Source organism: Abrus precatorius, unplaced genomic scaffold (assembly GCF_003935025.1).
Source record: "Abrus precatorius isolate BTA unplaced genomic scaffold, Abrus_2018 Scaffold2, whole genome shotgun sequence".
Classification (NCBI taxonomy): Eukaryota; Viridiplantae; Streptophyta; class Magnoliopsida; order Fabales; family Fabaceae; genus Abrus; species Abrus precatorius.
In genome coordinates, this window is record NW_020874362.1 from 28,410,129 (window position 1) to 28,435,124 (window position 24,996).

General features: G+C 32.5%; 4 protein-coding genes across 8 annotated transcripts in view; 1 reads left to right on the top strand and 3 right to left on the bottom strand.

The window, feature by feature from the left end:
- The window catches only part of LOC113857561 (exonuclease V, chloroplastic-like), a 25,422-nt gene extending 23,786 nt beyond the window's left edge, over positions 1 to 1,636 (top strand). The window contains exon 9 of the transcript XR_003503265.1: positions 1,626 to 1,636. The gene's annotated coding sequence lies outside the window, so the exon portion shown is untranslated. The remainder of the gene's footprint in view (positions 1 to 1,625) is intronic.
- LOC113857556 (tRNA ligase 1) overlaps positions 1 to 10,918 on the bottom strand; it is a 15,620-nt gene extending 4,702 nt beyond the window's left edge. Inside the window, exons 1-19 of one of the 4 annotated variants that reach the window (XM_027489577.1) lie at positions 10,546 to 10,918; positions 9,953 to 10,375; positions 9,272 to 9,322; positions 9,109 to 9,191; positions 8,742 to 8,841; positions 7,846 to 7,924; positions 6,971 to 7,094; positions 6,422 to 6,528; positions 5,622 to 5,750; positions 5,205 to 5,269; positions 4,767 to 4,931; positions 4,236 to 4,396; positions 4,062 to 4,093; positions 3,143 to 3,303; positions 2,396 to 2,475; positions 1,538 to 1,603; positions 1,110 to 1,399; positions 625 to 732; positions 256 to 353 (exon numbers count right to left, since the gene is read on the bottom strand). In XM_027489577.1, coding sequence (XP_027345378.1) covers positions 256 to 353; positions 625 to 732; positions 1,110 to 1,399; positions 1,538 to 1,603; positions 2,396 to 2,475; positions 3,143 to 3,303; positions 4,062 to 4,093; positions 4,236 to 4,396; positions 4,767 to 4,931; positions 5,205 to 5,269; positions 5,622 to 5,750; positions 6,422 to 6,528; positions 6,971 to 7,094; positions 7,846 to 7,924; positions 8,742 to 8,841; positions 9,109 to 9,191; positions 9,272 to 9,322; positions 9,953 to 10,375; positions 10,546 to 10,701 — 2,478 coding nt within the window. In that variant the 5' untranslated portion in view covers positions 10,702 to 10,918. The remainder of the gene's footprint in view (positions 1 to 255; positions 354 to 624; positions 733 to 1,109; positions 1,400 to 1,537; positions 1,604 to 2,395; positions 2,476 to 3,142; positions 3,304 to 4,061; positions 4,094 to 4,235; positions 4,397 to 4,766; positions 4,932 to 5,204; positions 5,270 to 5,621; positions 5,751 to 6,421; positions 6,529 to 6,970; positions 7,095 to 7,845; positions 7,925 to 8,741; positions 8,842 to 9,108; positions 9,192 to 9,271; positions 9,323 to 9,952; positions 10,376 to 10,545) is intronic. The other 3 variants (XM_027489578.1, XM_027489579.1, XM_027489580.1) reach the window with 3 other exon arrangements.
- A 1,723-nt stretch (positions 10,919 to 12,641) lies between these two features.
- On the bottom strand, positions 12,642 to 17,367 carry LOC113858636. 2 transcript variants are annotated; one of them, XM_027491352.1, is made up of 6 exons: positions 16,771 to 17,367; positions 16,456 to 16,653; positions 15,795 to 16,031; positions 15,201 to 15,418; positions 14,218 to 14,469; positions 12,642 to 13,280 (listed from the first exon to the last, which is right to left on the bottom strand). In XM_027491352.1, the coding sequence occupies exons 1-6, from the start codon at positions 17,069 to 17,071 to the stop codon at positions 13,017 to 13,019; spliced, it is 1,470 nt and encodes a 489-aa protein (XP_027347153.1). In that variant the 5' UTR covers positions 17,072 to 17,367; the 3' UTR covers positions 12,642 to 13,016. The 2 variants fall into 2 exon arrangements, with proteins under 2 accessions (XP_027347153.1, XP_027347154.1); XM_027491353.1 differs by having other exon boundaries at positions 12,912 to 13,280; positions 15,201 to 15,412; positions 16,771 to 17,353.
- A 3,892-nt stretch (positions 17,368 to 21,259) lies between these two features.
- On the bottom strand, positions 21,260 to 24,434 carry LOC113858620. The gene is made up of 3 exons (XM_027491332.1): positions 23,635 to 24,434; positions 22,207 to 23,096; positions 21,260 to 21,631 (listed from the first exon to the last, which is right to left on the bottom strand). The coding sequence occupies exons 1-3, from the start codon at positions 24,358 to 24,360 to the stop codon at positions 21,451 to 21,453; spliced, it is 1,797 nt and encodes a 598-aa protein (XP_027347133.1). The 5' UTR covers positions 24,361 to 24,434; the 3' UTR covers positions 21,260 to 21,450.
- Between the last annotated feature and the right edge of the window lie 562 nt (positions 24,435 to 24,996).

Genomic DNA, 24,996 nt, shown 5'->3' on the forward strand with positions numbered 1-24,996 from the left:
TTATTCATATTAGACAAGTGAAAATTGGGTATAACAATGTCCATATTCTCCGGTTGCAAGGTTTATTGGAGGTAACACAAGGAAACATGAATAAGATAAGAATGATGCGTGTGCTTTGTATTATAGCAGTCAATCATGGTTTTCAGCTGCCATTGTGTCACTGCATCACCTAACAGCAATTGCCCACCATAGGACAAGGGAAGAAATAAATTCAATAAGCCATAATGAAATTTAGTTAAAACTTAGAACACTAACCAGTTTCCAAACTTCTTCATTTGGAGCATTCTTGTCAGCAAGCATTATAGAATTTGGTTTCTTTCTGCGATCTTCAGCCACTTTCTGCCAATACTTTCCTGTTGACACTCCATACAACTACATATTAGTCATCTGAATAGAACTTACCTGATAAACATAAATATGTAAATTCATTCAAGAATTATAGGCAATATGAAACCCAATTTAAGGTATCATTGCTTAATTGTGAAAATTAACAGATAACAATTCCACTAATCATTTCCAACTTTCATAGATAAGAGCAATGGGATACATAATTTGAATCTGAATCATGTTAGGGAACCTTTGCAATGTAAGCACCATTTTTAACATTCTTAAGACAAAATTTACCTTTAATCAGATCACCCATGAGACTATGAACTGGCCGATCATCTCCAAGTCCTCCTTGGGCATTTAGCAATTCTTTGCAAAGGGCAGACTTAGCACAACCAGGTATTCCTGGAAGGAGCGGAGGGGAAGAATCCCATGAAGATGAGTCTTAAACATAAAAAGTCAAACACCAATCTGCTTAACTGTATTAAAAGTAACTATGGGTATACTACATCATTATCAATCATGCCTTAAACTACATCCACAAGCATTTACAAAAAGATTGATGCAAAACCTCCACTGTAAACCATCCAATCCATCAACATGCAGGCAAATCATATATTGCTTCAAGGGGAGACCTATTCTAAATATTCACATTTAGAATCTTGTTTATACTTGAGTTACTCAACTTAACGTCTCTTGATCTTTAATGGTTTTGACAATGATGATCAGGCAATTATGAATCTAATTATTGGGAACGACTACACAAATAGAAAAATAATTACCAGGAAAGAAAACAATCAACCCTTCATATTTTGAAACTGTGTCCTTGACAGGGATATTAGTCTGTGGGGGTGCAACCTCACGCTCTGCCACAAGATCACCTTCTTCATCCTGGCCTCCCTCAACAATGGCCAGGAAATCTTCTGTCCTAACTAAATTACCTGCCGAACCTACCAGAATTTGGTTCTGTGGACTACGTCTTGCAAATTGTTCAAGAAAAGGCTCAGCTTCACTAAGATATGTTGATGAAGACAGTTGCTTATTTCCACACTTCCTTCTGATATACACAGCCCTGTAAGCAGAGAAAAGAAACCATTGCAGGAAAAAGATCAATAGACAGAAAGGGGGAGAGAGAGTGAAAAAAGGGACTGTTGAGCAGAAGGTCAAACTCATAGTTAGGGGCCATCTGGAAGAAGGAATCAGGAATTACCATTCATCAAGCATCTTACTAAGTTCTCTCTGCTTTGCTGAAGAAGTTCCCCAAATTTTCATTTGTCTGCGAAGTTGAAAAAGAAAAGCAAAGGAAAAGTAATTCAGATTCCAACCGTTGGATGACAGGCATATAAACATTGTAACTTTCCATGTTTTACAACAGTATGATGTACATTACAGCAATATCTCAATATTCCCATTTAAGATATAGAAGCAAAAGAATATGTTGTGCAGCTTAGTATTGAATTCTGCCCTTGGAATTACTGAACCAGAACAGCATAACTGCCATTCTGATGAATCAATATGAAGATAAATGTAAATGGAGGATCAATGGGGACATACCATAGATTTATGATTAATGAAATCTTTGCTTTTATTATTTTTTTAAAAATTGTTTTAAAAAATTAATTTTGGGGAGCTGGGGGTACATCATAAGGTACTTTATAGTGTAGCAGAAAAAATGAACAAAATCAAATTAAGAATTAGATTTCTAATATCCCTCCATGTGCATTTGGTAAGGTTATGGGAAGTTCAAATTTCAAGAAGCCTTTCAATCAAAGTTTTTTGGTCCTTATGAAGCTACTGTTCATGCTTAACAAACTGCCTCAGACCCAATAGAACAGTCCCATATCAAACATATCCATGCAGCAACACAACAGATGTTGATGAATAAACAGCCCACATATCAATACATACGCATCAATCTCAAACCACAACAATGAAACTGTTACTGAAAATGTGTATGAAATATTATTATATGCAGTTGGCCAATTATGCAGAGTTAAACTCCCAAAAATATAGCAAAGCAAAAATCCTCAAACTAGATTTCAGGTCTCAAAAGCAAGCCATGCTTTACCTGAGGTAATACGCCTTGTAAGCACCTGGGCCTTCTTTGAACAGAATTGACAAGCCATTTCGAATGAGAAAGGTTCGCAACTAGGACAGAGAGTCAAAGACCCAAAATAAGAACAAAGAATAACAAAAATAATACAAAATAAAGCAGTTAGTATCTAATATTAGACATAATTACTGACTAGAGAGTCATTTGTAGTAATGACTCAGAAATGAGATGAACTTTTACAAATTACATTGTAATTTCAAAACAATTCTAAAAGCTTACAAAAAAACAAAAAGCACTTTATAGAAGTGATTCAAAATCAGAGCATGCAGATATTATTAAAAAGCAAGGAAGATGTTTCAAGAAGGAACATGGATACATAATAATAAATCATAAAATTGACCCTCCAGAGGGACATTTTTTAGCTGGTATTGTGAGCACATTAATACAGTGTCACTGTAGTTGTAGCACAATCCAAATTAGCATTGCTTTTTGGTTTCTCTCTTATGTCCCACACCAAAGGGTATCATTATTGTAAAATAATTGGGTTACAAAAATATAAAGTGCACTAAAGAAGAAAAACACAAGGTCACTGTTGTCACCTAATAAATTTAAAATTATAGCAAAGGACAAAAGACAGTATAGTCTCAAAAAATAGTTATAAATAAGAGATATGTATTACAGGAACCATGTCACCAGACAAATGCATAACTAATATGATTTGATTGATACAATTTCTTACATAATGCAAACGTGGATGTGTACCTTGTATGTAAGAAATTTCAATTTGACCATTAAATTTGCATCTTCATCAGCAAAGTCATCTTCCTCAGAGCCAGTATTACTACTTTCATTAATACTGTTTTTAGAAATTTCAGTGGCTTTCTCCTTGTTTGCATGGAATAAATTGATATCAACAAAAAATCCTGGGAAGGAACACATTAAGGTGTCAGAAACTTGTATGATAAATCAATAAGAATAAAAAGCAGCAGCAATATGTTTTGCATATAGAACAACAACAACCAATCTGTTTTGCATATATCAACATAAAAAGTGTGCATCAATTGGTTATATGTAAAATGCATCTTCTGTTTTGTTTCACAAGCTAGCATAACATAAGTATCAACTCCAGTAATAGTTGATATAGGAAAATATGACACAAGCTGTTTCCCCAAAATTCTGCAGAATTTAAGTTTGCACCTAAAGTTGAAAGCATTCTTTCAAATCAAAGCATTCAAAGGTATATAATGTTTATATTCATAAACATTACCCACAAGATTAATAATTTATTCCTACTTTTCCATTGCAGCTTGAAAGAGCATATTATCAGCACATTCACTTGATTTGCATGCATTGAATTTCAGAGTAATTCAAATAAATTTGGATGACTGAAACTTGCTTAGTTCTTAAGACTTTTTCAATTGGCAAAAATTCATTAAGAAACTTCAATTTCAAAATTCATGTTCCCTACTCCATTAAGAGGTTAAAATTGTCAAATGTACATTTTGAATACAACCATTTACATTTCTCAACTGTAACTGCTAAACCTAAAGGCCTAAACATACAGCAAGGACCAGTACATGCAGATAACAACATAATCAACAGTTTCCCAGAAGGAAGCTAGAAACCTTGTCTTACAAATTTACCGAATATTAGAAAAATGAAAGGAAAAAAAAAAAGTTACCTCGATATAGTGGCCATAATCCTGGTTTATGCCTGCAAGTCCCAAATATTTTGTAACTCAAAATGTATCAATGAAATGTATGATATAAAATAATGAAAAGGCTCGTAAAGAATTTTTCATAAAATTAAACTAGCTAATCGATTATTCAGGGAGAAAATCAGATTGAAAGTAGACCTCATATCTCTTTGGTATCGCCGGAAAGTTGAATCACTGTGTACATGAATGACCATTTTATAGAAAAGATTGTCACTCGACATGGCTTCAACCTTGTGGAAGTTATGATAACATTTGAATGCAGCAGGGTAGCGTTTTTCCCTTATCAACCGAACAATTTCCTGATCCAAATTAAAATCAAAGTTATGATGACTATGAACTGAATGGAAGACGAGAATGTATTTGTTAGAAAAGGTGGAAGTATGAATTACAAGGAAAGATTAAAAGAAAATATCAACACCACTTGAAAATTGGGATCCAAGCATTGAGGAAAATAATAATCATTCAAATTCAAAGCTCTTTTAATCAAGAAACGTAAGACTATAACTAAACACTTCTCATTATACAGAAATAATTTATTGAAGATATGAACTATGTAATGAGTAAATTTATTATAAAGTATACAAACTCACACATCAACAGACTTTAAGACGGAGTTTGATGAAATTAACTTATTTCCACAAGTTTGGATTTAAGCAAGTCTACACTGACCTGCAACTTTTTAGTTGAATAGTCTGCAGGATGGGCTTGTAAGAACTTTGAAAGGACAGATCTGTCTGCATTTCTTGAATGAAAATCAGCAGCACCAGTCCCAAACCAATCTGAGTAGTCAGGACAAAAAGAACCACCAACACTCTCTAGAAGTGCTTTTATTTGCTGCAGAAGTCACAATACTTAATTACTTTAAACTTCATCTGGATTTATGTATTCTAATTTTTGTTCCTAAATGACCTTGTCATTTTCGTGGACAGACACAAGTGCACAACACCCTGGACAGAGGGAATGGGAATCCACACTTCCTGCTGGATAAGGGTTCAACTGCTATCTCTCCTAGATTACAATGTGTTATAAGCTACATCAAAAGGATTCATATCCACCTCAAAAATTGCCATAGTACTTCTAATCAAAGTAATGTAGTTTACTCTGTACCTGCTTTTCATTATCTCTATTTGCTCCACAAATTTCCCTTAAACTTGGTCCAAAATCAAGGGCCACTGAAGAAGAAAGGAAAATTCATACATTATTTTAAATTGAAATATATTGTTCAACTACCATTTATGAGTATCAAGAAAGTATGCTTGCAGAGGGGGAGGGGTAGGTAATTATCACATAGCAAGAGGTCCCATTTTGCCTGAATTATAATCTGTTTCTCAGGCATGCTGGACTTATTATTGGTTCTATGATCTCAACCTTTGGCACATTTAATCATCTTTCCTCAACAATCAAGCATATATGGCAGCATAAAATGAATATATTGAAAAATAAACAGCAATAAATAACAAGGCCTTCAACTAAGAAAATGATAGAGCAACAGGCACACAATATTTAGAGAACCAATAGCAATACCTCCATTAGCAAGTGGAGGAGGAAATTCTTTCAAAATTTTCTCGATATGGTTTGAACTCTCAAGACTCACAAGACGAGCCACAAGACCCTCTAAAATTTCACCTTGGGCTTTTACATGGTCTTTTGAACCTGCAGTTATGAAAACATATGCAAATATACAGTGAATTAGACAAATAGTTCATGCAAAGATGATTGAGTAGCTAACAATATAAGAAAATGAAAAACTGAAATTCACATAACACAGTGGAATGTAATGGAGACAAAAAGAAAACAAAAATCATAACCTACTTCATTTCAAAACATTACATTCAAAAAGCAACATATAAGTAGAATATCAGTTCAGCAATTCCTACTAGGATAGAAGCAGCAAATATAATCACTACTCACAAAAAACCAGAAGTTGTTTTCAGAAATATATTGCTCATCTATGGTGGAAGTAAAAAAATTTTGGGAGAGCAGATCTATATTAAAGTTTCAATGACAAGTAAAAACTATCAAGGAACTGTTTGCATGAATGTTGTGGTTCAGCATCCAGTGTGATTGAAAAAAGAAACAATGATAATGACCGCAAGAAGTTTGCAAGCCATATTTATGGCATCAAGATTGCTCATGAATTCATCATATCCCTTTTGCCCCTTTAAGGGCTTTCATTTGTTCTCCATTGAGCCAACATTCTTCTCTAAGTAATCATTTCAAATGGCTTTCAATCAAATACCATTTCTTCAGATAGAACAACACATGTATGAGGCATGAAACACATAGTCAAGTTAAATGAATCATGCTAAGCATAAAATTTTTACCTGGTACAGAAATGTCTGCAATTTCATCAAGAGCCTTGGATACAGATGTTGCAGTACCCTCCTCACATAAGGCATCATAGGCAGCAAAGAAAGAAGTAGCTGATTTTCTATATTAACATAAAACCATGAAAGTGAAACCAACATTTGCTTATGTTCTTGGAAACGTGAAGCATATTATATTAGTGATAAAAATCCAAGTCAAACTCTACGACTTGAAATAAAATAACAAAAGACTGAACACTTTTTCAGTAAAATAATAAAATTAGCTCAAAAGAACATATTGTGGGGTTATTCAAAAATATACTTAGAATATAACCATGAAAGCAAGAAAATAAACCAAATAACAAGAATATAATCATGAAAACGAGAAAATCAACCAAATAACAAGAAGACACTTGTGTCCTAACATTCCTAATATAAGTAGAAATGATCCAATACTTCTGATGAGACTCTAATCAAGTCAGTGTATATCATATTTACACAATTCGTAATATGTCAAGTAATAAAAATTCTTTATTTGTTTTATAAAAGAAAAACCTAGACGTTCACCTTGTTGAAAACAACCACACATGATTTGTTGGAAGGCGCCATCTTCTGCAGAAAGCAATTATCTCAGGAGTTGAATAGAACTTTGGTTTTCCATTGCCCAGTTCAGTAACTGCCGTTACTACCACTGCTCAAATCAAGAAAAACCAATGAATATATGACATTGAAAAATTCTATGCAAAACTCCTAATCAAATAAATCTTTGAACAGGAATTTCAGAAACTGGAAGCATTCTTTGCTTCAGAAAGCAGCAGACTCTTTTTTAGTCCTGGAGCAAATTATCCATCTTGAAACTTGGAATTACTGATAGTAGATTGTGGATCAGTGATTACTAAAAGAGCTAAGATGGGTACTGTAATTAACACATACACACTGGTTTAAAAAAATGTAATCATAGCTATAACCATACAGATCAGCATAAATTTCTAAATATTTCTTACAAATAAACATCAGAAATCTGACATAACCATAAACAGATAATTTGACCAAAATTTAAAATTTTACACATAATATTTGGGCTGATTTTGTTGAGAGAAAGTAAAATTCATCTAACCAAGTAGCTAATTAAAAACAAAGCTAAAAATGCTATATTGTTAATATATATAGATATATATATATATATATCTATATATATATATATATATATATATATATATATGGAGCAGAATTTTTCACATTGTTGTAACTCTAAAAACTCTTACACTAAATTTGAATCTTTCATTTAATTTACATCTGAGTTAGATGTAAGTTAAATGAAAAACTCAAATCGAATGTAAGAGTTTTTAGACTTATACTGGTATAAAAAAAAAAAAAAAATTCTCTCTCTCTCTCTTTATATATATATATATATATAATTGAACCAAGTAAAAACAATTTACCATAATCTTCTTGGGGACGCTGTCCGTGGTCTCCAAGAACAGCAGTTACTAGTTCCATAGATATGCACATATGGTTTGCCTGAAAGAAAAGGTAATAATAATGTTTATTTCTTGAGCTTGAGCATGAAAGAAAACTGGAACTTAAATAAATGTTGTAACAAAATCTTGCATTGGTATCAACTCATAGCTATAAATAGTTACAAAGTGAAGACAATTAAAAGCCACATGGACAGAAAAGTGCATGTTGAGGTTGAGGAAAAGACATCATATCAAAATTATACACAAAATGCAAGTATACCTAGTTCCAAAAATAAGAGAAATAGATAACCCAATGATCATAAAGAATGTGTTGAAAGACTGTCATATCAGTTACAAGCTAAGATAATTTATGCATTCTGAACATCAATCCTTCATATAATTAGAAAGCACAACCTAAAAAACAGTGGAAGAAATTCAGTGGATAAAGTATGCATTGGTTCCTCTTAGAAAGGTTTAAATGTATGTAATTTTAGACACTTCAGAGAGTAGCTTATGTATTAGAAACATGCGCACATATCTCTTAGATGCAAAAGCAAACGAAATTGATAATGAATATTCAAATTAAGTTATCTTTAAATAAGTCCCTTCAGGCCACTGTAACGATTTGAATGTGCACATGGACACAAATGAAATAAAAAATACAGCAGTTTTTAACTCAATTAATCAGAACATGCTAAAGCAAAAATTGAAAACTGAAAGAATTCCAGTCCTTTATTTTCAAATTTTATGCTGTAGATATAGGGGCAATTGCCAAAATGTTTGCAGCTAAAATTGATCCATCCTTGGAGATGCTTTTTGCTAACACTACCACAGAATCCTAGAGATGCTACTTCTTTATTCTTTACTTATAACTTTACCTCAAGAAAATTATTAAATTCAGACTGTTTTTTTGAAGCTTCAGCTCCCCAAGCCTCACGAAACATCCGTCCAAGAACAAATACACCAACAGCAGTGTATCTGCCCAGAAAAATATGGTATAACCAAGAAATTAAAAAAAAGTAGCAACATAAAATGAGATAATAAAGTAAAATGTATTAAGAAAAATGGAACACCACAACAATCATACTCCAAGCAAATTATTTGTGTATGAATAAAAAATTTCATGCCATCAGGTTTCACCATTTGCTGAATTAATGCATGACCATTATTCACAATTAAGGAGACAAGAAAACATATAGCTAAAAAGGGAAACAAAAAGGAGGAAGAAATCTGTCATGAGCGTACATATTTCCAAAACTGTTTTTTGCATAAGCTCCACCCTCATGACCCGCATACATAAAAAGAGAGCCAGAGTGTTTAAGTGAAACCTGCACATGCAAGTCAATACAATTAAATCCACATATCAATCAAATCAAACCTTTTGCAAGATTAAGTACAATCACCATACCTCTAAGGTAGCCAAACCTTTTGCTACCAGCTCAATCATCCTAGTCCGGATCTACAGCCATATAGAATACAGATAAGCAACAGTTTTAAAAACCATAAATACATTGCTAATTGCAGGAAGGACAAAATGATCTCATTATCCAGAAGAAATTATGATCAGTAATCAAAATTTCCAAAGTAAAAAAAACAGTGCAACAACTTGAGTCAGATACAGCCAAGTAAAATAAATTCACTCTTTAATATTGTTTCTAAGAACCTAGAGCTACATAACAACAGATCAAGAGGCTGTTAGAGTCATTCTCTTAGAGTCAAGGTTCAAAAACATTGTGTTTCTTTCATTCTTAAGGGAACTTCTGGTGCTAGGTAAGCGCAAGGATTGATTGAAGTGGCATTTCAACTAACATGGAGCAGAGTATTTCGCATGAGAGAAATAAACACGTCCTCCCATGGCAAACAGAAATCCTTCAAGGAGACAAAAGTTCCTTTCTGGAACTCTCTATTACTTTACTTTATCCTCCCTGTATCCTAAAATCCTATACTCCAGAAGCTTCAATGAAAATTGTGTTTATTTGTCTATCACTATCCATGAAGGCTAAGATTTAAACACATACTTCAAATAAAAAGCATACAAATTATACAATATATTTCAAAACCGGAAAAGGTAAGACAGAGAAGAATATACCTCTTGATCGGACTTTTCATTTTCGAATTTGGGGTAGAAAGTTGCTCTGATTTGTGCACGTGAGTACGTGGAGTTATCTACAGTGAAATTCTCTATCTTATTACCGCGAAATATCTTACTCAAACCAGTACCAATACCACTAGCGTTTTGAGTTGAAGCGACATTTGCACCAACTCCTTCTCCGACCGGTACGTTTTCAACTTCAGTTACAGTCCCTCCACTCGCAGTTCCATAAGATTTAGGTTTCCAAATCGCCGCTGAACCATGAACCCCGATTTTCGCGCTGTTTTGACCAATATGCATTCCAGAAAGTTTATTAGTAACAGTTTCAGCAGCAGTTGTAGCCGCATCAACCACAGCTGATAACTGCCCCTCGGTTTTCGCTTTCGCTTTCCATCTTCGCTCTCCGTCGCCGCCATTTTGCTGCAAAACAACCAATCAATCATAAATTCACAATTCAACCTCGAAACCAGCACCGATCGAGAAAGCATAGAACAATCGAGTTTCGGTTCCGAACGAAAGTAATTTCTACACGAATTCAACAGAACAAAGAGAATCGAATGCGAGCGATGAATTCGGAAGAGGAGTAGTACCTGATTGCGAGGCATTGATGAGAGAGAGTGAAGTAGGGTTGTGTAACAGTGGTTGAAGGGAAGGAAAAGGAAAGTTCTAGATTTGAAGGCAGAGAGAGAGGTAGAAGGAGGGAGAGAGTTGGAGAGAGTGCTTAGAAATCGCTGCGGTGCCGACATTCAAGTGAGGACGATTATATAAATATATAAGGAAACTTTGGGTTTGGGATAGAAGGGATAGGGATTAACGAATGAGAAATGGTGAAAAACTGTGAGAGCACCCACGGCGCTTTTCCAGAAGCCGTTGTGCAAGGAGACTCGGTAAAGGGAAACTAACGTGGGTTACTTGGTTTGGTCGAGGTGCGGCGCCAAACGCTTCACCCCGTGCATGAGTCATAACATGGAGTGAGAATGAGTATTAACTTATTAAGTGAGAACTCCACGTGTTTGCCAATTTATCGTACGTAAACAATATCATATTGTTTTAATGTACAATTATAATTTCAAGTTTATATAAACACTTTTATGCATTCAATGGCATGAACATTTTTTAGGTTGAAATCACTTTAACAATAATAAATTTAAAAAATCATGTCTTCATAGTGTTTTAACATCACTTCAGGGGAAAAAACTTTTAACAAGAATTATGTTGTTAGAAATAATGCTTGACATGTCCGTAATAATCGTATTGTCGATCTCAACAAACTATATTAACTAAATTATTTTATCATATAATCAATAAATATATTGTTACAAAAATATTAAGAACTTAATTATCATCTTAAAAATAATAAAACATGGGACAAATCAAAAAATTAATGATTTATGTTATAACATAAATATTAATGAATATATGTGTATATATATATATATATATATATATATATATATATATATATATGAGGGAGGGGGAATGATTGAGTGAGGATATGCAATATGGAATTTTAATTCATAAATGTAGTTTTATGTAATATATTAGATTAAATGATATAAATATTTTTATTGTTTTAAGAATTATTTTAACCTGCTTGTTTTATACATTGATCTTCTAGAAAAGTGATGAATTAAATGTTATTCACATTGAATTGCACATAATTTTTTAATGGCAAGCCTTTTTTTTTTTCTATTTTACTAACTATTGTCTAAAGGATGAATGCATTGTTAGCTAAAGACTTTCAGTAACAAAAAATTAATAAGTTTAAATATTTTACTAAAAATTAATTTAACATGCAACAAAATCACATGAAGGATGTATTTCTATATATTTTTAATAAAAAAACATTTTTATTTTTCAACTAATATTTTTACTTGTCTTTTTCGTTAAGTTAGTTGGGTTTGAAATGATAATTGTATCGTTAAATTGTTAAAAGACCTTAACATTCTTCTCTTTCAATTACAATTTCCTTTTTCTCCTTTCACAAATTGCTAGCCATTGTTCTCTCCCTTGAGAGATGAAGTCATGAGATGGAATCCTTCTTTTTCATTTCAGCCTTCCCTCAACTTTGACACAATCACCAATCACCAATCACCATTAGTTCGTTGTTGTAATTCGACAATCCAAACCTGTGAGTTTCAATAGCGACGATTGACGAAGATAGTCACACCATTGTAGTGACCTTCCCACTTGTTAGAAAACAAGTCTTAACTCACTTTAATCCATGAAAAAGAAATGGGTGGATCAACTCATCTAAGCAAAATAAGTCACTTAAATATTAGAAATGAAATTGACAAGTGAGAAAACATTGCTTGCAAAAACAATATATACGGCAACGCTCCATTATGATTCTTCAAGTGCTAGTTTGAGTATTTTCACTTCCAACATTGTCAATGCCAACGTCATATTTTCAACCAAATTGATTTGCTAGAGTTCGGGAGGAAGAGGGGCTCCTTCGCTTCTACTAGAAGAATATGAAGCAATTAGTGGCAATAACCACTTTCTATTCTTTTTTTTTTTATCAGGGACGAAGCTAGTGTCGATTGTATGGCATGCCAAACAAGGTTAACATTCCTTATTCATTATTTTGACATAGACATTTGTTAATTAAGTGGCCATAATTTATAGGAAAGCTCTACATAACCAATAATGGTACCAAAGTACACATAAAGAAAGAGATGAATGTGAAGTGACAGCTGGTTTTTTTATTTATAAACAGTAAATTTTATGAATTAAACTACATCGTTTGCTACTCAAATATGAACTCATATTGTTGTCATGTCTGATTACTACCAAAAGCAAGCTTTTGTATTTCAGTTACGACGATGGGAAGGGGAATGGGGATCGTGGGAGCTGTCGGGTAAAGGAGGACTCCATATACATATTTGTAGGACAGGCCAGTTCAACAGCCCAAAAGGCGCAGAAACACAATTTATTTTCTTTCCTATACTGCTCCATTGGCGATGAAGCAAAACTATAAGGTATTTACATCATAAATTGTGATGTTCTCTCAGAAAAATGGAAAAAAGAAAAGAGCATTTCTATCTTGTTATGTGTACTTCTAGTTTGTGGCATAATCACCATTGCTTACTGCTGCTTCTTTTTCAATGTTGACTCCTAGGGTAGTTTGATCTACTTCTAAAGAAATGCTGAGTGGGCCTTGTGGTGTTCCAAATAGTGTAGTAAATATCTGTCTGTGGCATTCATCACAAAAGTAGATATAGGTGAAATGACCTTCATATGGAAGTTTATGTACCGCAGCTCCAGGTAGTACGCGGTGCACAAAATCAGTCATTGATGGGGGAACCACTTTATCATCCATTCCCTGTTAACATACAAAAAGTCATTTTTTACCTTGAAACATCTTATAATATTTTAACAAAGTATTAACATCAAATTTAGATACTTATACTACCTAATAATTTTTTATAGAATGTAAAGTGACAAATCTCACTCTTGAAACATCTTATAATATTTTCATGATTATGCATATCAAATTTCACATAATTTAGACATTTATAAGTATATTATTCAAAATTTAATTTTTTTTCTTATATTTTAAAAATATATTATCTATTAAAATAAAATAATGTGATGAAGTACTCATTAACTTTTCTTTTTATGAAATTATATAAAGTTGATTGACTTGATAAGAACCTTTAAAACTACCGTTAGATTTATTATTCACATATTTTATGAAAAGTTAACGGATCATGACTCATATATATATATATATATATATATATAAAGTTTACTAATACTCAAAATTGTCCATCATACTCTTATAGTATCCAATATCTACATCAAATACATATTCACCTACCATATGCCTGCTTGGATATCACTTCTATTTTCTTTAAACTTTGTAGCCGAAACAGGCAGGCAAATTGGTTTCTAAAACTCTTCAAATGAATTTGAAAAGCACGAAAACATTTCAAAATGCTGAAAATCAGCTTGAATTGTTTAAAATAGACTAAAGCATGTTTGAAAGAATATAATAGTTTAAATTTGATAAAGTTTAGTGCTTTTGAATATTTGTATAGTAATTTCTTCATGTATACATATACATTTTTATATTTTATTTAACATACTCTGCCGCAGCCGTATCCTATATTATCAAATTTCCATATCTGCATATTGCGCCATTGCTGTCAAAGTGTTTTGATTTAAATTGGTCGCAAGTGATTCTGGTAATGTTACTGAATGATTATGTAAATGAACCTACAAATGCGGGGTGTTGGGGGATAAAAAGATGCACTTACTTGCCATATATGTATAGGGCCAAGAAATCCGGTATATTCCTGAATTTCAGTGAACATTGACTTGAGCCAACTGAGCACATCACTACTCTGTTTTCTCTTCTGCAATTTAAGGTCTGAAAGGCTGAAACCCCAATTTGTGACCTGCAAAGAAGCTTCCTCCACAAAGGGTTTCGCATTTCTTTGTCTGATTGATTCCTCCACATCCCTTTGCCAAAATTCCTCATAGATTGGATCTTCCATCAATGCTTTATCCTGAAAGAACGTTGAGATCTTCCATGAGAGGATGTACAAGTAAAATGTTAAAAAAGTAATCTTGGGAAAGCATAAGCCCTCAGAACCTGAAACACAACTTTTACACTAAGCATAGTTAGTTAGATTAGTGACCTGGGCTTCTATGATTTTAATGCATGTTTAAAATGTCTTATATTGCTATCAATTTCAACCGAAGTTCAGTAACAATTAACGTTCTAAATTTTTCTATTTGAGCATTCAGCAATGTCAGAGCAGAAATGAATCACGTTTGAACATTCCAAGAATTTTCTTTAGCAATTATATAAGGCTCTCGCTCCTTCATGTTTACTTATCAGTAATCAGCGATCAGTTGCACCTCTAATGCTTTTAATCCATCTTACTGGGATACAGGTGACGGACATAAAGTGGACATGAAAAGAAATGTTAAACACTTGAAGTCATACAAGGATGTGAAATAGTAGGATTTGACTCCTTAAGTCACAAGTGCACTTTAGAGGGTAGTGTATATAATTATAACCATTGATTTGAAAAATCAATGGTTGATTGTGATAAAATGCATACATATGTATGATGAACTATGCAGTTGAAATCTATCCCATTGATTGTCTAATTAAGAGCTATAACTTCATACTTATTCCTTGCAAGGGCATCACTTAATTTAAAAGAGTCGAATTCCAAAAATTAAACTTGTTGACTCAAAGAAAGAAAGAGATAAGCGAAGCTTCCCTTACCCTTTTCCCCAGAGATAATGACAGCCACCTATCAATCTGACCATGCTTTCCTGACAAGAAGCTTCGCTGATAGAAGAAAGCAAGAAGTCTAGGAAACCTCCGAGCCAAGAAGTACATGAATTTTCTTTTTCGTGTCCATTTGTTCCAAGTTCTTCGCCTCTCTTCCTTTGTCATGATAGGATCATAAGGATTCACCATGGGAGCAAACATGGCTGCACCTGAGAGTTAATACACGACAGATCAATTTCATAAAGCATGGCACAATGCTTATTCTCTGAAAAACTCGGTTCTATAGATGGGACACATAAATTATGTAATATATTTTGCGAAAAGACAGTAGTTAGTAAAACTTATAACACACTCAAACAACTCATTCAAGTGTTTTAGATAAGGAAAAAAGAACAAAAGTAGATGTATAGTACAGTACATTAAAACTAAGTAGATGATAGCAGTAATTTAAAAGGTGAATGAACAACAGAGTAACCATAATTTATAAAAGCTCCAAATTTCATCGCATAAATAGATTCCAAATGTTGCATGGAAATAAACAGAAAAAAGTATAAAATAAACAAAAGACCAACTAATAATTAATACCTGCAAGTCTATCAGGAATGTATCTGAGTGCAGCCCAAGCATGCATGCTGCCACTTGAGTAACCAACGACCCAAAACTTGTTCAGACCAAGAGCATCCGCTAAAAACGCCATATCCATTGCTGACGATTCCAGATTCCGTTTGGGATGAGGATCACTCTCCCCAAAACCAGGAAGATCGTATGTCAACAAGTGAATGCCGAACTCTTCCAGCAGTGAATCTTTAACTCCGGGAATTCCTAATTTCAAATGTAAGTCCAAAGTTAAAACAACAACAACTATGTCAAGACCATAGCTGAACACACAAAATTTGAGCAAATAAAGTTATTCCCTCCATCTCATATTAGATGTAACTTAATACTGATGCACACATCTTAAGAAATTATTAGTTTTACAAATTACTATAACAAAATAAATTAATTTTACTAAAATACTCTTATTAAAAGTGTCAAAGTTATTGCAGTAATTAGGAGATAATTAATCTTAAAGTTATTTTAGTAATTTGTTAGCAAAAATCATCATTAATAAATAAGGGTAATAAGGGTAATATTGGAAAGCGAAAATTAATGCTTTTTAATATTCTAAAGTAACAAATAAATTGAATTAAATAAAAAGTCTTGAAATAACATCTAATGCAACACAAAGGGAATAACCAAAAACAACCTGCAAGGCGAGAGGAAAGAAAACTATGAGGAGCAATCATTGAAAATCTAGCTTTGTCCGCAGAAACACCACGCTCTTTATATGCCATGTGTCTTCCATCGGGAAGCACTACGCGAGTAGCACTAGGAGGATGCACAAACACTTGCTTCACCAAAGGAGCAGAGCCACACGGATCACGCTCAAAATTTGCATACAGAGCTACAAACAAGCCAATCAATCACATCATGTAATCCAAACAATGGAACGCAAATTAGGAATATAAAATTTTAAAAATAAAACACATAGGGTATTTATTTATAGAGTTGGAAGTTTTACCTAAAAAAGCAAGTAGCGAAACGAAGAAAATGACGAACCAAGCGTGAAGAGGATCCTTATCCTCTGGTAAGTAGTCGTTGAAGAAACTCAATTTGGAGAAAAGCTTAACGCAGGGTTCTCTCACTCTCCTCCCAATGTAGGAATCTCTTCCTAAATTTCTGATAATATAAGAGTCATCGTTCACAAAACTCTGCTTCACAATGTCTCTGCACCCTTTTCCAAACTCCACCGTCATCTCCGCCACACCAACCATGAACTCCCTCGCGCACTCCTTCAACTTGGCCCATTCTCCCCAATTCATGATGCTTCTTCCTTTCCCCAACTCAACCACTCACAGACAATCACATTCTTAGCAATAAAAAAGAGAGCACCAAAAACAATGATTGGATGGAGAAGACAAGTTTAGATTGGATTTGGGAGAAGAGTTTTTTGGTTTATATTTTTTTGCTTTGGTTAGAGAAAGGGAAAACGAGGGATGCGAATATAATATTGTTTTAATTTAATTTTTTTTTTAAGTGAAGCTGAATTTTAGAGGGCTTAATGTTGACAAAGAAATGGACCCAAATGGAAATGACGAAGAAGTAAAAGGTGGTGCGTGAGAAAAATGGCAGTGCTTTTGGTTCTTTGGAATTTATATTGAGACGTTGCGCCAGCGAAAAGTCTAGCTCCTTCTTAACCGTTATGGGTCACGCATCGCCATTTTTTGGCCAGTTTTTCTTGAGAAAAATTATATACAAATAATTTTTTATAAATTAAAATTAATTATATTTATAATTCTTATTTAATATTTTAAATTAATTGATACTAATAAAATAATCAGGTTAAGTAGTGTTAAATATTTTATTTAAATAACTATAATTTGAAGAATAAATAAAGGCGTTGGATGATTTTGGAGGGAGGATAGGGGCCTTTGCGGAGGAACGACGCTGGGTGGTGTGTGGCTACGACGGGGCCCAGTTGGCCACGTGTAGAGTGTTTTGCAAGTTACAGGGTATAAATATATTCTTTACAAAAAGTGAATTTTAAATTTTTTAAAAAAACAATTAAGTCAAATTCCAGTTCACCCTCCCACCAAATTCTAACACAGTTTCTGTATCAATCTTTTATAATTCAAACCAGAGAGTAAAGTTGGCCACAATTTTAGATCGTCGTTTAATTATTTTAATTTAACAACTTTTTATATAATAGAAAAATGTAATCAGCTAATTTGATGATTCAACTATAACTAAATTAATAATAAGAAATAACTAGCTAAAAATTATATATTTTATTATTGTTATTTACCTTTATTAAATTCTTAAAATATATTTTTAGAAATTACTTTATTTTAGTTTGTTAATTAAATAGATTAACCTGTTAACATGTGCGTTAAACTAACTCAAACATGACATGAGCCTATTTATATCATCCATAAATAAATGTATATATATTATTTTTAAATATATTAGATTTATCAATTTATTGAATTTAATAATAATATATTATTTTAAATAAAAAAATTTATTTGTAAAAAAATTATATATCTTTGAACATATATTATATTTTATTTTTCATTATTAATTCAATTTAACCACTTTAATAATGGTCCATAAAACCAAGTGTGTACGCGTCAAATTAAACTATTTATTTAGTCCTATATTGGCCAGTTAAAAAAATTAATTATATTGTTTAGTTAATTACTCATTTTAATTATTAATTATTACTAATAAATTATCAACATTATATTCTGTTCTTTCGATCCTTTTTATAAAAAATAATTAATTAATATATTAAAAATTAATAAAAAAATTATATATCATGAATTTATAGTGCATTACAAATATATATATATAATAACTAAATTATTATTTTATATATTAAATAAATAAATATATTTACAAATATAAACAATGATTATGTAAATAATATAACATTTACAATAAATAAAATTATAAAAAAATAATAATTATATTTAAATTTATTTTATTTTTTATATTTACAATTATTCTTATTATTATAAATTACATCGAAGAGGAAGATAGCATTATCCTGGCGTGCTTAAGTAAATCAATTTTATCAAAGAATTGCACGCTCATTTATAATATTGGCATAACCATTATCCATTCACATTAATTAAAATAATTTTAAATTTTTAAAGTAGAATTTAAATATTTAAAAAATAATATTTTTATTAAAAATTTAACATGTTCATTATATTAAAATTATAAAATATACATATTTATTTTATAAAATTTAATCATTAATAATTGTTCATACTCAAATTAAAGATGAAGGATAGTAATTTTTAATTAAAAATAATATATATATTATTCTTTTCTCTAAAAAACAGTATTTTTAATTTTATATTTTTAAAATAATAATTATTTTAAAGTTAATTATTTCTTCTAATTTTAATTTTAACATAATTATTATCTTAAAACTCATTTTGATTTTTATTTATTTATTAGATAAAGAAATCTAGAATAGATATAATAAATATTTTTATAATAAAAGTAAAATAATTAAAAATTGATTTGAATAATTATATTACAACCTTAAATATAATTTTTTAAAATCGAGAACTAGTAATTTGTATGATTGAAAAGTCTATGAAAATGACATAGACAAATAAGGTTTGCTGTGGGTGAAAACGGCCACCAAAATGTCCTCTGTACTTGCGCCTTGTGGCATTGCGCACAGCCTACGCTGCCCTACCTGCACGCTGCACCACCTCAACCTAACTGCTCAACCATAACTCAAACCCTCTTTCCTTCCCTATATTTTGTTGGGATATCATTAAAAGTATATATAACACTGCATTTGATAATTAATTTGTCTCTTTGAACATAATTACGCTAGCCTATTCACAAATGCTATCCATTTATCTACCATATATTATATATATTTCATTCATTTTTTAGAAATTTAACAATAAAAAATTAAAATTAATTAAAACCATTTGACAGAATAAGTTTATTTCGATGTTATTGTTGAGTTGGTGGGCAGGGATACGCACCTAATCCGACGTAACGCAACAAAGTTAACGCCGACACAATTATTAACCTTTTGACAGACAGGGATAAAGGGCTCACATGACACAACCTCATGCATTGTTTCTTCTCTAAAATTTTAATTATATTTGACTAATCCTTCGTTGCATTTGATCAATAGATGCCACCGCACTCGAACCACACAGTGATAGTGGGTGCCACTTGGTGCGCTTGAAGAAGGAACAAAACAACGATGATTTAACCAAATTTGGCAGCCTATTACATGGGTAGTGGAATGAGGTATAGTTTACCGCTTATGATATTTGCTTGTCCAAGCAGTGTTATAAATGGTTGTTTTCATAGAAAAAAATTTAATTATTGTTTAAAATTAATGTTTAATTTCTCAAAATTTGGCAGCCAATTACGTTTTTTCATAGATTAAAATTTCTAAACATTTCTGTCAAGTCCTTTCTTTCTTTTTGCAAACAACTCAAACAATAACAACCCACCTATTTACCAAGCATTAACTATACACTAGTAATTTACTATACATTTTTAAAAGAAAAGTTAAAATAAAATAAAATCCTGCTTCTTATATATTGATACATCTTTACTTATATATTTAAAAGGGAAGCACCATTGAAAGGATTTTTTTTCTTGATACAGATGATCTTGTGTTGTAGTTGCTGTTGAGAGGGGACCCCTTGCATTCCCAGAAGTGAACCCTGTTACTGTCATCAGAGTTTCCAAGGCCACCTTTAAACATATGTTTAGCTAATTTTTGTTTGAATTTGAAATTGAGCTAAAAATGTATTTTACTTTTACAAGTGAAGAAGAGGAAATTATAAAGAAGGGTCAGTTTGTGCGAGTAGGCCCATTCAGGAATATTAATTGATGCAAGAGATGTCATGCCGACGTATCAACAAGTAATTTTGTTCTGACCATTTTTAAAAAGATACTTTTTACACTACTTTTCTTACTAGTTATACCATTCATTATTTTTTTAATAGTTATTCCAAAACTGTCTCTATCTAATTCCAAAAGAGATTTACAAATCACTTTCAAAATATAAATCCAAAATTAAATTTCCAAAAAGAATTTATTATTCTAGAATTAAAATTCTATAAGCTAGACAATGCTTTTAGTTCCTTAAAGAGAATGGTGCAGATTGCCCACTAGATTTCTTCGTTTGAATTGCTTCACCATCCATACCTTTATAAAACCGTCCAAAGAAAAACATCATGCGTCAATTGTATGTGCCTATTTTCCCCCGCCAAATAACTTAGTGATTTTATTATAATTTCGTTGAAACTTGCAGCTATTTTGAATTGAAATATTTTAAGATTTATCGTAATCCGTTATTCTGATTAAATTCGTCAGGGAGAAGGGTAGACTGGAACTGGATTAAAATCTTCAGAGCATCAATTTTGAAATACATATAGCATCAATTTTTATTGTTTAAATAACGAATTTTAATGTATCTCGAGCTTTTAATTGATTTTACCAACGAACCTTGTACTCATCCAAGAATTGCTCCCATACTTTAATCCAAATAAAAAGGTCAAACAGTAAATCCGGAGAAGACAAAAAGAAACTGAGAATCAGGAGAAAGAAAACGAAAGACAAGTCACATTTTTCTTACTAATACTACATATATATATATTTCCTAGTTGTAAAACCTGATCGTCAACCCAGTCAAGTGGTTAGCTACTTAATAAAAATCATCAGAATAATCAGAGTTATAATAATCATCATCATCTTCGTCTTCCTCTTCTTCTTCTTCCGAGTGATCCTCTAACCAAATATTATCCTCGGCCCAAAGTGGGCAAGTACATGTTGCTTTTTTCTCTTTCCACTCAGCCCCACAGTTATAGCAAAACTCGTAACCACATCTGTAATCACAAGTAAAGCAAGGATATAATATAAAATGATATCATGGACTATAACTTAAAGCATCAATGGGCCAACATATCACTGCTTCCCACTCAAGACAGTGTTGAGATTCAACACTACTGATGACTTACTTCTCCACATATGGAAATCTATAAATTGTTTATATGAATATAATAATAGGAACCAAGAATATTAGCTCGCGTCACCTGTAGGTGCATTGGGCAAAGAGAATTATTTTCCTCGTCCAATAAATATTTCCATAGGGCTCACAATGTACATACAATTTATCAAGATTTTCCTGAACATTGTCATATTTTGTAAGTTCCATATAGCTGAACTCATCTAGTGGTTGTTATTGTCATATGTTAGTTCTACAAACATCTTTAAGATTTTAGGATTCTTATATGTGCGTGTGTGTAAACTTAATGAATTAAAGATTCCACATGACGGTATCCATGTCACTCATCCAACTGCTCTTGCTTCTCATATAGTATGACTCTACTAGAATAATAGTTAACAATTATGTCTACCAGGAATTATGTATGTTGGCTAACTTTCTATTACTAGGAAGTACCTGCAAGTCATGTGATAGCAACCTTCAGCAAGTTCGATCATATGGTTACACTTCACGCACTGCCGCCATAGGCTCCTTGATGCCAGAAACTTAAGCTTCAAATCTTCAGCAGGAGGGTTAGGATTCAACCTTTTGTAAGTAGAACATGTCATACCGCTATGCCAAGGGACCTTGCAGCTGAAACAGAAAAGACCATGACATTTTATGCATTTCTTGGGTCCTGATTGTTGAGATTCACCAATTAGGTTTTTGGAGTACTCCAAAACCTCACTTTTTGACATTAATGCAGAGCATCTTGGATAAGGGCAATAAATTTTCTCTGTAACGGGAATGGAAGCTTCCAATTTTCGTTGCTGCATGGTTGCAACTAATTTATGAGTCAAGAACTTTCTGCAGCTGTCAAGTAGAAGCTCGTGATTGCATCCCTCGTGAGGACATTTAGGAACCATTCCATGAAGCAACTTGACCTCCACATGTTGTCTCATGCAAGAAAAGCAATAGCGGTGTTGACAGCCATCCACTGAAAAAATTTGATTGACATTAGTATCCTCCAAACATATGACACAAGTTTCATTCAGATTCTTTTTACTCCCAGAGTCTCCAGGCCTCATGGACTGAGAAACAATTGCATCTCTAGCAAGCTTAAATTGATTGACATTAGTATCCTCCAAACATATGACACAAGTTTCATTCAGATTCTTTTTACTCCCAGAGTCTCCAGGCCTCATGGACTGAGAAACAATTGCATCTCTAGCAAGCTTAAATGCAAACTTGACATCATGTCTAGCCACAAGCCTTGGATTGCAGTACGTAAATTTACTTTGAAGCAGATTCACCTGATCAACTAGCTTAGCAACCTTCCGCTGTTTCACCGGCCATTTTCCACGTACCTGACCAGCAAAAAAAGGATAACATTATCACATTACCATCATCTTAAACTCGCACAAGCAGCAAAATATTAACGCATGCGTGTTCTTGCCCCCAAAACCCCAGTTTTTATTACAGAAGATTCTCCAAGAAACATGTTAAAATTTCAAATGAAAATCTCTCATATCATAACCAAGCAGCATAACACAATAAAAGCGACAAATTCCAATCTTTCATAGGGCCTGTTTGAAAGAACTTATGAACATCTTATGAAAATAGCTTATGACTCCTAATAAGGTCTTTTTAACTTATTTTAATAAATTTCTTAGCATAGCTTATAAAATAAGTTATTTTCAACTAATCCTAATAAGTTTCAAAAATTATTAAAAAAACACTTGGTTAAAATATATATCCAAATGCACCCAGTATAGCAGTTACCCATTTGAATCATGCATTATAAATTAACAGACCACTCTTCCTCCAGGCTATAGAATTCACCAAAATCAACTCAACAATTAAACAATAAATATTATATATAAAAATATTTTGTTGTCAACTCACGAATTGGAAGAGGGGATAATAATCGCAATAATAAGCAACGCGCTTCAAGTCCAAAGTAATGGCAGCATTAAAGGCTTCAATCAAAGCCTTCAACTCAGCAGCAATCTTACTAGTTCCATTCCCAAGCAACGACTTGGAAACTTCAAATATCAAATTATTAGCAGGATCACATATCGCAACCCCAATCCCAGCCAACCCGATATTCTGACCCCTCACACTCTCCCCACTCACCAAACCCGTAAAATAAACCCTAAAAATCGAATCTTCATCAAACCCTCTCTGAGTCCCACTCCTTCCCCCAGACGAAGACGAACCCTCTCCGAAGGGTTTCTCAAAGTTATCACCCCATTGCTGCCAATCCACCTCGGAAATCGTCAGAATTTCGCTGGCCACCTTCTGATCGTGAATCCGACGGCACAGATCCTCCCTAATCTTCTGCATCTCCTTCTCGCTCTGGTCCCTGTCCTTCATCTCGCGCTCAGTCCTCGCCAACTCCTCCCTCTGGAGTGCCGTCGCATTCAATGCGCCTTCGTCGTCGACGACGGGTTCTTCGACGGCGGCGGCAGTGGAGGAAGAGGAAGAGGGGTGCACGGCGAGGGAGGCGGCGAGAGCCTCCTGTAACTGGAGGCGGAAGGCGAAGTCGAGGTCGGATTCCATGGCTTCCGCGGCGGCGAGTTCGCGGCGTTGCTCCGATAGTAAACAGTGTAAGTCTTCGTTTAAGTCCATGTCAGTGTGAGTGATGCAGAACGCAATTTCATGGCATAAGCCAGAAAGCGAGAATCTTAAATAGCTTTTCCCCGAATTCTAAATTTTGGGGTGGGGATGATCGAAAATTTAAAATAACAGTAGGGTGTGAAAGGATTCATTCACCCAAAACTAATTTAAATTTATTTTAAATTTAATTATATGTATATTTTTAAAAAAATTAATATATTTTTTAAAATAGTTTAAAATTACATTTGAAATTTAAATTTAATTTAAAACTAATTTAAATTTTGATTTTTGTTAAAATTAATTTTAAATTCAATATTTTACGTAAATTTAATTTTTAATTTAGTTTTAAATATAATTTTTAAAGTAAAATCAATTTTAAACATATTATCTTAAATAATTTTTTAAAAAACAGAAAATATTTTGATTGCGTTATATCGTAATCTATATTTAACATTAAAAATTATCTTAAATAGGTTTTTTTTAATATTAACTTTTTCTTTTTTGCAATTAAAAAATATTATCTTCTTTGTTATATCACATAGCTTCTTTTGTACTAAGCATTTTATTTTTAAAAAATCTTAATTTAAATTATAAATTTGTTATAATTCATTTATTAACTTGAAAATTTATATCTGTTTAATTTAATTC

What these genes read in the sequence shown, in the direction of transcription:
- LOC113858636 (XM_027491352.1), bottom strand. Translation starts at nt 17,071, where the DNA reads ATGAATTGGGGAGAATGGGCCAAGTTGAAGGAGTGCGCGAGGGAGTTC. An exon ending in CATTCCTGATAGACTTGCAG is followed by an intron (nt 15,419 to 15,794) that starts GTATTAATTATT and finishes ATTAACTCTCAG; the next exon opens with GTGCAGCCATGTTTGCTCCC. An exon ending in CATTATCTCTGGGGAAAAGG is followed by an intron (nt 14,470 to 15,200) that starts GTAAGGGAAGCT and finishes ACGTTCTTTCAG; the next exon opens with GATAAAGCATTGATGGAAGA.
- LOC113858620 (XM_027491332.1), bottom strand. Translation starts at nt 24,360, where the DNA reads ATGGACTTAAACGAAGACTTACACTGTTTACTATCGGAGCAACGCCGC. An exon ending in ATTATCCCCTCTTCCAATTC is followed by an intron (nt 23,097 to 23,634) that starts GTGAGTTGACAA and finishes TTTGCTGGTCAG; the next exon opens with GTACGTGGAAAATGGCCGGT. An exon ending in TGCTATCACATGACTTGCAG is followed by an intron (nt 21,632 to 22,206) that starts GTACTTCCTAGT and finishes TTGTGATTACAG; the next exon opens with ATGTGGTTACGAGTTTTGCT.